General features: G+C 36.9%; 2 protein-coding genes across 2 annotated transcripts; one reads left to right on the top strand and one right to left on the bottom strand.

Moving 5' to 3' along the window:
- Positions 1-9048: 9048 nt before the first annotated feature.
- On the bottom strand, positions 9049-10846 carry LOC18021954 (gamma-glutamyl peptidase 4). Its single transcript, XM_006404828.2, has 3 exons — positions 10535-10846; positions 9716-10045; positions 9049-9376 (listed from the first exon to the last, which is right to left on the bottom strand). The coding sequence occupies exons 1-3, from the start codon at positions 10844-10846 to the stop codon at positions 9263-9265; spliced, it is 756 nt and encodes a 251-aa protein (XP_006404891.1). The 3' UTR covers positions 9049-9262.
- A 2052-nt stretch (positions 10847-12898) lies between these two features.
- LOC18021953 (protein HEAT-INDUCED TAS1 TARGET 1) lies at positions 12899-14016 on the top strand. Its single transcript, XM_006404827.2, has 3 exons — positions 12899-12931; positions 13035-13664; positions 13741-14016. Exons 1-3 carry the CDS (start codon positions 12899-12901, stop codon positions 14014-14016), a joined length of 939 nt encoding a protein of 312 aa, XP_006404890.2.
- Positions 14017-16795: the final 2779 nt, after the last annotated feature.

Genomic DNA, 16795 nt, shown 5'->3' with positions numbered 1-16795 from the left:
TTCGCACAGGGGCCAACGATTGATTTGGAGCTATGGATTGGTGTTTCGCTGAAAATGGAGCGGCATGAGAAAAACCCAGTCGAGCTTTCCTTTCTTCTTTCTTCACTCGATCAGCTTCAAGGCGTTGGAGTGTTTGTTGGCTATTGATATGCGAACTCTGTAGATCGCGTCTTGACTCTTAGCAGCTTGAGGGCAGTCTTCTTTTTCATGCGAGAGGGACATACATATGAAGCAGTGCTTTTCCAGTCTAGTGTACTCAAAATTCACAACATTTCCATGCCGGAGGGGAACTGGATTGATTTCCGCTTAATCAGGGGCTTCAAAGCATCCACATGGACCTTGATCGATGCTTCCTCAATATTGTGGTCGTCATATTTATCCACAACACTACTGATTGCTTTAAGGTTGTTTTCGGTACAGCAATGGGATGGGATACCATGGAGTCGAATCCGAAAAGGAATCAGTGAAGGGAAAGCATAAGAAATTACTGGTTCCCATCGTTGCAGGACGAACATCCAACGTTTGAAGTGAAAAGGAGCTTCATTCAGAATAGATTGGAGATCTGCTTTATTCTTAAATTTAAACTGGAATTTCTCAGGTTCGAGATCCTTACCGGATATTTTGTCTTCCATTCTCCACATCTGCGGCATAAAACCAATTAGGTTTTTAGGTTTCTGAATCGCCGGGTTTAGAACTCTGCCGATGAGGGTGAGTCGGTTGGCTTCTATCAGATTGTCGGAGGATCCCAAATCCAGCGATGAGATCCCCTTGTCTTTGCCTTTTTCCTCTCTAGAATAGCTGCGTTCCATCGAGACTTGGTGGAGAAGGCAAATAAGGAGAGACGAGCTAGCGATGTGAGAGAGATCAAAAACTGCAAAATACAGTAATAAGGACGCCACACGAGCATAATGAACGTGAGGAGAACGTAGTAAGAGGAGCGGTGTAGGGGAGTTCAGTCAGAGTGGCGTGATCTGTGAGAAACGAGAAGGATCAGTGGTTTCCGCAGATTGCTCGACAAGGAAGCCCTAGAGCGCCGCATTCCCGAGATCAAACTCCTGTAAATACTAAAAATGAAATAAGTATAAGTTATGGAAACACATTCAAAAACTCTTTGACGGTCAACGCTCAAATTAGGTGAAAAATTAGGAAAAACAAATATTGAGAAATAAATGTATAATAACATGTTATATGTATAAATAATGCTTTTCAGTTAGAGGCAAATATCTATTGTCCCGAAATCTTGGTTCAGTATTTAATGAGGAATTTTTTTGATAATGTTTTTTAATATTTCGTATTGTTTCTCATCTTTACTATACTATTTTGTGTTCCAATTCTTGAAATATATTAAAACATAGTATAAATAGAAAAAAAAATTCTATTTTTCTATTAGATGATGAAACAGTTTCAATGATAACATAGTATACTGAAACAGTTATATGAAAATAAACAAGCATCAATGAGATTGTAATATCCCGATTTCTAGTATATCTGAAAATGTTTATAAAAATTGATTTGACTATTTATATTATCAAAATACACTTATTTTTTTGGACATTGATCTTGAAATAATTCAAAAGTTAATCGTGCTTATTGTCGGACAGTGGTAGGCCAACGAGTCTAGAGAGAAGACGTTAATCTCACTGAAAAAGGTGATTGGGGCGTTCAGAGTTGATAATCTGGGTCTTATGAATTTTCGGGAGGAAAGACAGAAATAGAGTCAAACAGAGGTTGAAGAAGATCCAAAGGCATTTTTGTCCATAGAGTTCACCAAATTATATCATTAACCTCAGTTTTTCACATGGAATTGTGTACCTTCTGAACTCAAAAATGGTTAGTTGACCAATTCACTAAAAAGGAAAAAACTTGTAACTTGTCAATTAATATATATAAGAACAAAAAAAACATAAGAGAAGAAATTAAACAAGATTAACTATTGCCGTTGCTGTAACTAAACTAATCTCTGTATGTACAAAGCATGATTAAAAGCGGCTATGGAGCATAACACAAAAAGTAGGCAGAAGCAAAGAGCAAAACCAGGGAAAATAGAATATAAGAGGACTGCGAAGCTAGACACACCACTTATGAAACCTAAGCCTCCACATAAGATTCCGACAGAGATGCATGAATAAAAGCGGATGTCATGAGTTTTTGAGAATATCGCGAACGCGACTGTCCACAAGACGATGTTAAATGTGCTGTAGACGCAGTACGGTGAAAACAAAAAGAATATTTTTTCGTTAATCCCTAAATTCTCGTTCGTTCTTATGGGAATCTTGTGGCGTTTTACATACAACAAAGTTGCAACGTTAAAGCCTCTGATGAAGGCATGAATCACAATTAGCTGATGCAGTTTCAACTTCTTCCTGCACACCCAACAAAAGACGTGAGATTTAACTAACTAACCAAAAGTGTATACGTTTGAACAAAAAGTAAACTAAGCAAAAATCATTGATTTATGAATCTCACTACGTAGCGTACCATGAAAATTCCTTGACGAGAGCAAGCTTAATAAGAGCGACATTCATGGTGAGACACGTTAATCTCGTAAAAATAACATAACTTGAATTATACTCATTTAACAGCTTTTTAAAAAGAATAATGAATACATTAAATAATCATTTATTATCAAAAATCTTTTATTAAAATTATATAAATTGAGAATTCGAAAAATCTTAAATATTTAAAGAAACTAAAAATAATTTAATTAAAATTCTTCTTAAAAATAATTATAAAATGCGCTCCTGACTCCCAGACATAATACCGCAACGACTGCCACAAGTACTACTCTTTGGTCTCACCTGAAAAAGATGAGAAAGGTGAATATTCGGGAAAAAAATACTCACTGAAGGCGTGCTCTTGGAACACACAAAATTCTTTGACATATTATTTGAAATAGCAATAATGTATATACATAATATAGACATCAAACTCAAGCAACAATCAACCTAAAATAACTAATATTATTATATAATATATGATTCTAATATTAATAAATAAATATAATCATTCAATCATTCCAATCAACCAACCTAGAGATTTTTTGACACATTCCTAAAGAACTTCTGTCAATGGTACTTATTCTCTGCCACCATCCGTTTTGGGCTTGACAAGTTACCAGTGCCACCACCTTCAACAGGGCTTGACTATGGCTCGTCAGCCCTTTCTCGATCACTACAGCTTCACAATATTCAGTCTTTCATTGTAAGCCGTCAAACAATTTATCAATCACTACAATTTCACAATATCAGTTCTTCGTTGTACGCTGTCAAACAATATTGTAACAAAGTAAATTTTCTTGTTATCATATTTCTGTACGTCTCATTATTAATTATCAACAATAACCAATCAATAATACATATCAAACACCATTATCAAATACCCATCATCAATCATGTTTAATACCTACACTAATCATACACACATTATTAAATCAAGTAATATATCTTAGAAATCCACAAATTTGTCCTCTTTCCATTTGAAGAAGATTAGCAAACTCAGTTCACATTCGGATATATTTGATACATGGCAGAAAAATGGTCATAACTTTCTGGTCATATCTAGGAATAGATATCTGAAGATTGATATGGAAAGATCGGTTAAAGATCTTCACGCTGGTATGTAGATCGTCCTCTGGAACTTCCTATATCGCCGGAAAAACGCATCGCAAGTTGGCTGATCGCGGATCGGATCTGCACAGGTATAACCCGGGAAAACACTCATAACTTTCAAACCGTAGCTCCAAATAATAAACGTCTTTCGGCTATAGCTAGATATAAGGGTCAGAAATATTCTAATCAATTTTTAGGTCAATCCTATTTTTTTTGACTGTTCGTTTTTATTCTGCGCCACAACTGGTTTGATCTGTTTTCTAGAGGCTGCAATGGCTTCTCCTTCGAAGTGTTTGATGGTGGATGATCGAAAATGATTTTGACAGGGCTTTGCCGCAGAAACACTCTCCCTTCTCCACTATCACGAGCTCACACCTATTTATAGAGTTAAAAAAGAGAACCTTAGGTCTGATCGCAGAAAGTCAGAATTACCTTTATTGATCCGATGGGCTTCTAACATTGGGCTTCCCTTCTCCTTATATTAGGGCCACGAAAATTAGGCTCTAGAGGCTTCAGAAACTTTCTTAAGAATTAGGTTAAATACTTTCTTTCACTCTTGGGCTTTGCAAGCTATGGTTTTCTTCTTCAATAAGCTAGGATTATGGTTTCTTTGGCGACAAGTTTTAAGATTAACACTTTAGGGCTTTGATAAAAAAATAGACCCTAAACCTAATTTTTGGGATGTCACACATGACTTCAAAATCTTATTGATAATGATGTGGTAAACGCTGCGATCAGAGTCTTATCACCACTTGATAACCCTAATGCCTATATATACAGTACAAAGAGGTTTAACAATATTCTATTCTAAACCTAGTTGAGATAACTTATCTCTTATTTCCTAACAAAAATTGTATTTTTATTGAAAATCCTATACTAAACTCAAATATTGATTGGGAAATACGAATTTTGACAGTATCCATCAAAATTTAAATCAGAATTCATCAAAAAAAATCCTCAGTATTAAGGGAAAAACTCTAATCTTATTATTTTCACAAGCAGTGTATATATACATTACATAACTAATGTATCAGAAACCCTAATGGGCCATGAAACATTAACCTGATGGTTAATGGGCCGGTTACTAGAAGTCCATTTGTTTATAACACTCCCCCTTGGACAAGGTAACCGTGCCTGTCACAAAACCGGGATCTCTATAATGCGCTGGAGAACGTTGCCTCATTAAAACCTTACCAGGAAAACCCAGTGGGAAAAACCATGGTGAAGAAAAAAGAGTACAACACGCATTACTCCCCCTGGTTTAGGCATCACTGTAGATCTCTAAGTCTACGCATTCCTATCTGATGAATGAGCTTCCGGAGTGTAGAAGTCGGTAATGATTTAGTGAATAGATCGGCTGAATTTTTGCTTGATCGGACTTGCTGAACCTTGACCTGACCATCCTTCTGTAGCTCATGAGTGAAGAAGAATTTGGGCAGAATATGCTTCGTCCGGTCACCTTTGATGTAGCCGTCCTTGAGTTGAGCGATACAAGCTGCATTGTCTTCATACATCACCGTAGGCTCCTTATCTTCGTCCATACCACAATCTGATCGGATATGCTGAGTCATGGACCGCAACCAAACACACTCTCTACTAGCTTCGTGGATGGCCAAGATTTCCGCATGGTTGGATGAGGTAGCGGCAATAGTCTGCTTCATGGATCTCCAAGATATGGCTGTTCCTCCATGCGTGAAAACATAACCGGTTTGAGACCGGGCACAGTGCGGATCTGACAAATATCCTGCATCAGCAAAACCAACTAGACCATCCTTGTTATGGTTAGAATAAAATAATCTCGAGTCCTTAGTACCTTGAAGGTATCTAAGGATGTGCTTAATACCGTTCCAGCGCCTTTGAGTTGGACACGAACTAAAGCGAGCTAAGAGGCTCACGGCAAAGCAGATGTCTGGTCTAGTGTGACTAGCCAAGTACATTAATGCTCCTATGGCACTGAGGTATGGCATTTCAGGACCGAGGATTTCTTCATCGTCCTTCTTTGGATCACTATCCAATCCAAGGCTCCTCACAACCATTGGGCTGGTCAATGGGTGGGCCTGGTCCATATTGAATCTCTTGAGTACCTTTTCAGTGTATGCCAATTGATGCACAAGGATTCCGTCATTGACGTACTCAAGTTGTAATCCCAAACAGAATTTAGTTTTGCCTAGGTCTTTCATTTCAAACTCTGCTTTTAAGCATTCAACTGTTTGGGCGATTTCACTAGATGTTCCGAGGATGTTCAAGTCATCCACGTATACTGCTATGATTACAAATCCTTTGTTTTGATATTTTCTGATGAAGATGCATGGACTGATCGGATCGTTTTCGTAGCCTTCTCTGATGAGATATTCGCTTAACCGGTTATACCACATACGTCGGCTTTGTTTCAATCCATATAAGGATTTGTTCAGCCTAATGCAGTGTTTATCACGAGATGCATGCTTATCTTTGAGCTCAATACCATCTGGTAATCTCATATAGAGTTCACTGTCCAGTGGTCCATAAAGATATGCGGTTACAACATCCATTAACCGCAAATCTAAGTTTTCTCTTATGGCCAGACTTATGAGGAATCGAAATGTAGTTGCATCCACCACTGGAGAATAAGTCTCCTCATAATCGATTCCGGGTCTCTGTGAGAATCCTTGTGCTACAAGGCGTGCCTTGTATCTAACGACTTCGCCGAGTTCGTTTCTTTTACGCACAAAGACCCATTTGTTTCCCACTGGTTTAACATCGAATGGTGTCCTTAAGATCGGACCAAACACATTCCGTTTCTTTAAACCATTCAACTCCACGTTTATGGCTTCTTTCCATTTCAGCCAATCTGATCTACGAGTGCACTCAATTATAGACGTGGGTTCTAGATCCTCTTGCGTGTGCACAATCTCAAGTGCTACCTTGTATGCAAAAGTTTCATTGATGTCGACATCTTTTCTGTTCCATAGAGAACCGAATATGATATAACTGATTGAGATCTCATTATTATCAATCCCTTCAGAACCTTGAGTTTTGGCGTCTCAAACCTCTTGAGATGGTTCGATAGGGTAAGTATCAGCTGAGGCTGTATCCGTGTTCTCTTGAATCCCGGTTTCAATCATTGCACCTTTCTTTGATTTCCGGGGATTCTTATCTTTGGAACCTGGTGGTCTGCCACGTTTCTTACGTGCGTCAGACTCTGTAGCAACTTGACTTTTCCCTGAGGGGACATCTATTCGTACTGGTGCATTACAAGCTGGTATGTACGATTTGGTAACTTTTTTCGGGTCAGCAAAGGAATCTGGCAATTGATTAGCTAGCTTTTGTAAATGTATAATTCTTTGGACCTCTGAATCACATTCTAGAGTCCGAGGATCTTGCCATTGTGTGGATGTTTGATTCCATGAAAGTTCTTTTACCAGCTTGTCTGTCTCACCACCTAATCTAGGATATACCAATTCATCAAATCGGCAATCTGCATATCTGGCTTTAAACAGATCTCCTGTAGTTGGCTCGAGATATTTTATGATGGTGGGAGAATCAAAACCAACATATATTCCCATCCTCCTTTGAGGTCCCATTTTAGTCCTCTGTGGTGGTGCAATGGGTACATAGACTGAACACCCAAATGTTTTAATATGGGAGACGTCTGGCTCATGACCCGTTAGCAATTGGGATGGTGAATATTTGTGCTCACTAGATGGTCGTATGCGTATTAGTTCAGAGGCATGTAAGACTGCGTGTCCCCAAGCTGAGACCGGGAGTTGTGACCTCATGAGTAATGGTCTAGCAACCCATTGAATTCGTTTAATGAAGGATTCAGCTAATCCATTTTGTGTATGGACATGTGGAACGGGATGTTCAACACTTACCTCCATGGACATACAATATTCATTAAACGCTTGGGAAGTGAATTCACCAGCATTATCAAGACGTATAGTCTTTAATGGGAAGTCTGGAAAATGGGCTCGTAATCTGATGATTTGGGCCAATAACCTAGCAAACGCCTGGTTCCTAGAAGAGAGCAGACAGACATGCGACCAGCGGGTCGATGCGTCAATGAGGACCATGAAATATCTGAATGTCCCACAAGGTAGGTGAATTGGTCCACATATGTCTCCTTGGATTCTTTCCAGAAAGTTCAAGGTCTCTTTAGACACTTTGACTAATGAAGGTCGGGTAATCAGTTTCCCTTGTGAGCAAGCTGTGCACTTGAGGTGCTGAGGGAAAATACCATTTGGTTTAAGGCTGTGCCCTTTAGAATTCTGGACTAATTTACGCATCATGTTCGCACCGGGATGACCCAGGCGATCATGCCAAATAGTGTAATCTAAAAACCGTGCTTTGATAGCAGCATTAGCCTCAATCATACTGACTTTAGCATGGTAAATGCCAGTAGATACGGCGGGTATAGTTTCAAAAACTTGTTTATGGCCATTTATCATTTTAGTGATGATTAAAAACTCTTTGTTCCCTTCATCCTGAGTTTCGATATGGAAACCATTCAATCTTATGTCTTTGAAACTCAATAGGTTTCTCTTAGAACTGGGTGAGTATAAGGCATCAGAGATATCTAGATATGTGCCATTTGATAACAACACATTAGCTTGGCCATGGCCCTCTATTAGGCTCGAACTACCCGCTATAGTGCTAATGTTTGCGGTTTTGATTACTAAATTTATGAAGTAATTCTTGTCTTTTAGAATGGTGTGACTCGATCCACTATCCACAATGATATCCATATTGTCTTGCATATCTTTTCGCCAAATGGATTTCTGACCGGCTTATGATCTGGGAGCTAAAGACCACAGATATCTACTGGAAACTCCTGAGAATGATGGCCAGAAGAGAGGACGAACAGCTGCTACAATGGAGGAACCACCGCTTGGAAAAAATCACCCGCTAAGGTGGGACAGCGCCGATTGTTTTGAGTCTTGAGGGCGCGTCTGGTGTCGGATTGAGGAGCGGTTTTCACCACTAGATTCTTCTCTTCCAGGGCTTCAAAATGATATGTAGATCGCCTTCTAACTCCTTGTATTTTGAGAGATATGATCGTTTGAAGTTGAGCTTCGTGCTGATAACGTATTAAGGGAAAAACTCTAATCTTATTATTTCCACAAGCAGTGTATATATACATTATATAACTAATGTATCAGAAACCCTAATGGGCCATGAGACATTAACCTGATGGTTAATGGGCCGGTTACTAAAAGTCCATTTGTTTATAACACTCAGAACATTTGTGATAGTCATATTTCTCGGTAGTTCGTTGAAAAATTTAACAAATTGTACAACATTAATTTAATAAATAAATAAGTAAAAAAAATCATGTCATTGAAAACACGTGTTTTTCATAACATAACAAATTCATAACAATTTTTTTTCTTCTAATTTTTTTTTAGTAGATTCAAACTTGTCGCATAACCGTCACAACTAACAACAAGTCACAATGAATATATGGAGCGTAAAGCTTTATTTGATTATTAAGGATACACTACACATCAATATGCCATAACATTACAGATAATAATATACTTTAACAAACAAAAATATATATATATAGAGGATACATGGAGTTCGAAAAATAAACCAAAGTGGTAAATACAATATTTGTGAGTGCCAAATGCGATGTATATTTGTGAGTGCCAAATGCGATGTATATTAATTTTGAGTCAAACTAATTTAGAAGGTTGACCTTTGAGGAAGTTCTTGCAAATTTTCTGCCAAAACTCTCTGTCTGCTTCATTATTCTCTAATGTTGCCTTTGACGTTTTTGCAAAGTCTTCCTGCATTTTTATTAATCTGTCATCACGTATTTCACAATGCAACAACGCATACAACAACAAAAAAATGTCCAGTAGATTTGTTTACTCTATGTTAAATCCAATTTACTAATTTTAATTTCTAAGATCATTTCTTATTCTAAAAAATAAAATCTAATTTTATCATGAGTTAAATCTTAATGCAAACACCGCATAAAAATTATGTTCTAATAGAAATCCAAATTGGTTATAAATTATTTTATTCAAGAGTTTACGTCTAATCTGTAGCTTTATCTTTGACCTAAAGCTTTTAAAGTTAAACTTTAATGAACTAATTAAGAATAAGGAAGAGAGAAACAAAACCTTAATGTGCCCTCCGGCAAGAACACGATCAAGGATATCGATCAAGATGTCACGGTTATACTCAGGATGTCCCTGAATGCAGAGGAAGTTATCTTCGATTGAATACATCTCTACCTCGTACATGCTCGAATATGCTAACAGTTTTGCATTTTCCGGTAGCTCCAAAACTTCGTCTTGATGACATTTTATGATCCTCAGGTTCGCCGGAACTTCTTCACCAAAGTAGTTTTCCGGTGCCACTGCCTCTTTCACGATGGTTATGTTGCCGAGGCAAAGCTCTGGTCCTTTCCTTGCCCTCCCTACTTTCCCTCCCTTGACTCTAGCTATTAGCTGGATATTATCCGGTCATTATATTAGTATACGTAAATAATACTCCAATAATTTTTTTTTTTTTTTTGCTAACCCGAGGAATTCCAAACCGAAATCCAGGTTAATCCTCAAGACCTATTATATATTATTATACGAAATATGAGGGTTCATATCAAATTGTCAACTGCAAGATCGAAGCAAGAACCATTAAAAAAGCTATAGTTTGTCCATACGTTAAAAATCCAATCAAGAACCATTCAAAGAAGCTATCTAATTTTCTACTCATAATTATATGATCATATTCATACGCATTGAAATGAATCATTCAAAGAAGAGCTAAATAATTTCTTAGTCATAAAAAACCATTTTTAACTCTAAACGTAGAAGCATATAAAATTAATTTATACTCAAATAGGTATTTCAATTTAGGTTTATCTAAACACTCAAACCATGAGCATAAAACATCAAGACTTTGATACTGTCAAGTCTTAGGAAAAACTAAATATTTACCTGGTGGCCAAAGCAGACACCGAGGACTTTCTTCTTCATCTCATCAAGTTTCTTGATGATATCACAGAGCTTCAAGATCCAATCAGTGTCCTGAAAGGCATCATGAGAGCTTCCACTGATGACAAATCCATCGTAATTCTCAAGATCCTTCTCATCGGGAAACTCACCGTCGACGACTCTGTACGAGTCCCATTGCTCTCCTTCGTCGCCAAGCAAAGAAACAAACACGTTGTGGTATCCTCCGTACGTCTTCTTCGCAAACTCCGAATCCGGCACCCCAAGAAACAATAAGTACTTCTTCTGTTCAACCATTTGATCTCGCAAATTGTGTCTATGAGAGAGAGAGAGAGAGAGAGAGAGAGAGAGAGAGAGAGAGAGAGAGAGAGAGAAGAGAGAGAAAGAGTTTGAGAGAAGAATGGAGAAGAGAGAAATGAAGAGTGGATATATTTATAATGGTAACGGCATTCACCATTCACGTCAACTCTTTCGAAAAACTTCATGCTAATTGTTTATGCTTCTTTCACGTTTATTTTATTCATTTTGTTCAATTCAAAAAACAATGGTAAGATAAAAATATTGATTATTGGTTATATAACTTATAACCAAAGAGTGGCTGTTAACTATTGTTGACCCCATGAGAACGTCATATGTTCCAAATTTTATAAAATAGTCTTCAAGGCAAAAATTTGTTTTGTTATCTAATAGTGACCTTAGAGAACTTGTTGAGTTCAAGGGAAACTTGAAATTATAAACACTATTTAGTCTCACAAACATATCTTTCTATTGTTTTATCTTAATAAATATGTAGTAATTAAAATATCATAAGTCATCTAATCTCATGATACAAGAATTCATCAAATTTGAAACTTGGTATAGAATTGTTGACTTTGTTTTCTCCATATATATGTGATAACATATAGGTTGTATATTTTAATCACTGTTTATTCACTTCCAATTATTAATTACTTATGAAAATATGGACGTAGAATTTTCTGTCATCCTTATATTCCCGTCATATTCAGATATTCTAGCCGCCGTTAGTCGTTACCACATAGACGCTTTGTTAATGAATTACTTGTGTTTTACATTTGTCAGCAACTTTATTAGTTCTTTAATTCTATCAACATCAAATAAACTTACGGGAAAAATGATAATCAAATATATTTTTTATTCGATTGATTTTCGGTTGATTTTCTCCGCAGCCTTCTTTTCGTCTATTTGCGTTTGTCTTTTAAATTTATGTAAAAACAGTAATACTTGTGATAAGTATCATATAATAAAATATTTAAGAAATAATTTAATCGTTAACCAAATGGCCGGTTGATATACTAAAGTGTATAAATATAATAATACATGTGGTCATATTCTGTTCTTGGTCATCTGAGGAAGGATTCTCAATTCAACATTTTAGGTTCCGGTCCTCGTTGAAATTTTTATCATTCAACTTTTAACAGATAAAATAAATAATTTAAAAACGCAATATTTTGATTGAAGTCTCTAGTTTTCAATTCATTCATCACCGATAAGGTTGTTTGACCAGACTGTGGACCGTTGGGTGGAAATGTTACGGCAAAGAAATTTGGATTCCGATGGCTTGTCAAATTGTTTGAGAGCCTAGAACACTTTTTTTTTTAACAAAACCACAATGTTATTTACCTACCATATCTTTCAGGATATGAAATAGGCTTTTACTCTCCAATACAAAATATTACACAAAAACATAAGAGACTGTTCAAGTTAAACAGTTTTTGCCTCAATTAGATTATTACACCGATGTGGTTTCGCTACATTGAGAAAGAGAGAATAAATGTAATCCGAAAGAACGACATGTTAAAATGAGGCAAAATGTTGTGACATGACATGTTAACGTAAAGTCAAAAATCAATTGTTGGTGTTGAACTCACAACAAACTTAAGTGTTAGTGGTCTAGAGTGGTTGAAGGATTCATTCAATATGCCCTTCTTTGGCAAAGTTCGAGCCTTCTTACTGCAATTTCAATCATCTTTGATGACATGTAAAACCTTTAAGTATCAAGAAAACATAAAATTTTTGTAGGTCTCGGAGGATTATTATGGGCTTTGGCCTGAGATATCCAAGTTAACAAAAAAAAAAAATATATGGTCTCGTCATTAAACATTTTTTTAGAAAATAAATGTAAAGAAATAAAGTGAAGGTGGCATGAAATTTGTTATAAAGTAAAGGGGAAAAAACATAGTGTTTGGGCTTCTAAAAAGTCTTTCTCGATCCCCAATTCGTGGATTAGGGTTTTAAAAGAGCGATTGCTAGCTACTGTCACCACATCTAATTCCGACTCTCGCCGTCTCCAGGATTTAGTATTGCCCCAGAGAAATAGGTTTCAAAAACATGGCTCAGCTTCCTGGTCAAGCTTTTTCTCTTGTATGTGAACGAAATCAGTGTTTTGCTTTTGATTTAAATAGATATGAGTCATATTGTTATATTTTCCATAACATAACATGATGATGGTATATTATATATGCAGGGGCCTCCCGTTTCTGATGATGTTTACAAGTACTTGGAGATGATTAGAAAAAGCAAACCGAATATCAGAGCCATACTACTGTGGGTTCTACGTTCCGGACCAGATTCCGGTATAAAATCATTCACAACAAAGAAAATAGTTTTTGCAACTTGGACAAAGAAAAAAAAGCATCCAAGGAAAGCTGCAAAACCGAAATACCGGTTTGGTTTTTTGCAACGTCACCAAGAACACAAGACAGCATGGGCTATCATAGCAGCCAAATTGATAAGCATTGCAAGGTTTTGTGCTGATAAAAGCATACAAAAGACCTTCACCGACTATTCAGCTCAATACCTGCTCGATTTCGTTAAGCCCCAGCAGGAACAAGTGAAAGCAGAAACCAGTTCTTGTTGCAAGATTAGCAGTGTAGCACAAGGCATATTGTACGCAGTCGAGAATGATATACCAAGACAAAAGGATTGGAGTTTCAGAGGATGTCGGAATGTGGTTGAACAATATGATGGTCCCCGTTTCTCCGTAAAAGGACAAGTGCAGTCATTGACTCTTACTTCGGCATTGATCTGCATACAATATCACCCTGTGGCCGCCAAGTTGCATTTGTTTAAGGCCTACGAGGAACTTGCTCAAGATGTAAGTCAAATTATTATTTTTTTTTGTGTTGTGAGCAAGATACTATATTAGAATTTTTTTTTTTTTTAATCTGTAGGAAATTTATCGTGGGCCGACGGATGAGAACTTGAATTACATTGGAGAAGAAGATGTGATGATTTATGAGACTAGAATAGTGGAGGATGAGTTGGTTGCTGTAGTGAAGCTACCATGCGGAAAAAAAGAATATTTGAATGTCTCAGTAGATGTGATGCTAATCCTTGCGCCACGAGATGATGATGATGCTGATGGTCTGCGCCTAAAAAATTTGGCAAAGGCATGCCGTTTGCTTAAAGACTGTATGGCTATACTCCCCCCACCAAGAACTAAATAGTCTCCTCAGAGGCTGCTGTGAAATCTTTTTGCGATGGTGACGACTCAAGATTGCATTGTCTTATTGTTTCTTTTCTTGCGTTTCCTGGATATTGTCGACGGAAAGGAGACTTTTCTTTTGAATTGCACTTTGAATTCATGTTTCTTCCCGCTGGTTAGACCTAAATCTTGTTTCTTGCTGATCTCTCTCCAGAATATGCTAAATCTTCTTCCTGTGTTTTGATTTGAATGTCTTCTTTTCCACACACAAAAATAAAAAGAAGAAAACATAGTGTTGGCCCAAAAGCTTACCTACATGTTATAAATCAATAAGCCCGCTAATAAACTTCGAATGCTCGTTACTTACTAGTACTGGCACTCACTACTCACTAGTATATTTGTTTATGTCAACAATTTGTCCCAAATCTTGATCATTGTCGTTTTTTTAATTCATTTTACCATTTCGTTTATCTTATTTTCATCTTACAATATTTAATCTACCAAAAAAAAAGAAAAAATATTACATCATCTGTTTGTGTTTTGGAATTTCTTTTAGGTGACACTTTTTGTCTTTTTTAGATTTTTTAATTGAGATTTTGATTTGAATTAGCGTTTGTGAATTGGGGCTTTGAAGGTTAATAAGCCTAGAGACTTTGCAACGTCTTACTCACGTTTATACATAAAATAGGGATATCGGTATTACTTCATTAGGATACTATATTGTCCGTTACCATACACGATATATAAACTTTACGTGAGCACGTGCGAGCAAAAAGGTACCATGTTCGCAGTTTGCCTGCTCGGCCGGGCCCATAAACGTTACCATTTTCAGCTCCTTTTTCCAATATTTAAACTCGAATTCTCTCGATTTTTTTTTTTGTGTGGAAATTCTCTTGATTTTACCAAAATGGATTACACTGAATTTGGTGATGTGTCACTTTTCTAAAGTATTTGGAGCAATTTTGAAAAATTATAAATTTGGAAATGCCAACACATCTAATAATTTTTTTTATTTTAGATACCACAATTTTAAAAAAACTATTACCAGTCCATACTATCCTTAATAAAGCTTACATAATAGAATCCTACGAAATATATAATTCATGCATGCAGAATTGGAGACTAGAAGATCAAGAATGATGTTTTCTATGATTTAGGATTTCTTAAAACAAAAATCATATTACATCCTCTCGGCTCAGGAGTGAATCCTCAATCCATTGTGCAAAAATTGAAATTACTTCACCATGGATTTTTTTTTAATACCACATTTTTAAAGAAGGAAAAGAAACTATTACCATACTATCTTTAATATACATACATAATAGAATCCTACGAAATATAAAATTTACATACTAGAAGATCAAGAATAATGTTTTCTATGCTTTTAGATTTTTTAAAACAAAAATTACATGTTCTTCAATTACATCCTCTCGGCTCACGAGTAAATCCATTGTGCAAATTAAAACTGAAATTACTTCACCATGGATCCTTTTTGGGATACAACACCGACAGGCTCCTGATGGCAACAAATGATGTTGGGATTAAACACAATAAGACTTTGTTTTGTTGTTTACTCTCTTTAATCTCTCTTTCGCTCTCTCGTTGTTGTTCGATCAGTTTGTGTTTTGAAGAAACTGAAAAGAACTTGCAGAAAAGTAAAGAACATAGAAAGTTTTTAACGACTTCGAGTCATAAACTTGAACCCTATTGTCGCCGGGATCTGATGCCCGGAATCTACTAGAATCACTTTAGTCTTATAGTCCATATAATCACTTACTACAAACCATGCATGCTTTAGTCTGTAGCCTTATAGCCGACCTTAGAGAATAGTCCAAATTTTGACTCTGCACCATTTCTTGTTCTAGTAGAAACAGAGCCTTTACCAACCATCTCTGCTTTGAATCCGTTTTGGGAAAACCTCACGTGCGCGCCACGTAATTTGTGTTTCTCCTCAAATGGGCTTGTCGGGTTTCATTGCTTGTGGGCTTCGTCACTTCTGATCCACTTAGACGAAACCTTCTCTGTGCATTAGAGTCTTTGTTGTACTTAGTCTTGAGGCTTGATAACTCTTATCTTGACTCAAAGACATATCACTCACAAAACTCCACCTTGGATTTGAGTCTCTGATTCTAGTTCTTGGATTCCACCCGGATTTCCTGATCTTTATCAGTTCTTTGAAACTTGGAGTAGCTCCAGAGCTTCTTGGAGCTTCCCCACAGGTAACACCTTGGTAAGTATATCAGCTGGATTGTACAAGGTTGATATCTTGGTCACCTTCACCAAATTGTCTGCAATCAAGTCACGGATGAAATAGTACTTCTGTGCTATATGTTTTGTTCTATCATGGAACACGGCGTTCTTTGACAGGGCTATAGCACTTTGGAAGTCATAAAACACTTCCACAGGTCTTTGATGAAACCCCATATCCTCCATCAGACCTTTCAACCAACCGCTTTCTTTGCTGCCTCTGAAAGTGCCATGTACTCGGCCTCCGTTGTGGATAATGCAACAACATTTTGTAAGTTTGACTTCCAGCTGATTGTACCACCTCCTGCCGTGAATACATAGGCTCCAATAGATCTTCTTTGATCCAAGTCTGCAGCAAAGTCTGAGTCACAATATCCCTTGATGATGAACTCCTTTTGTTTCTTGAACACCAACTGTCTTTCTGTTGAGCCCTTAATGTACCTTAGGACCCATTTCACTGCTTGCCAGTGATCTCTTAGAGGCTTGCTCATAAACCGACTAATCATGTCAACTGGGTACGCAAGATCAACCCGAGTACCAATCATTGCGTACAT

The sequence above is a fragment of the Eutrema salsugineum genome, unplaced genomic scaffold (genome assembly GCF_000478725.1).
Source record: "Eutrema salsugineum unplaced genomic scaffold, Eutsalg1_0 scaffold_15, whole genome shotgun sequence".
NCBI classification, from domain to species: Eukaryota; Viridiplantae; Streptophyta; class Magnoliopsida; order Brassicales; family Brassicaceae; genus Eutrema; species Eutrema salsugineum.
The sequence above is the reverse complement of the archived record's forward strand: the minus strand, read 5'-3'. Positions and strand labels throughout refer to the sequence as shown.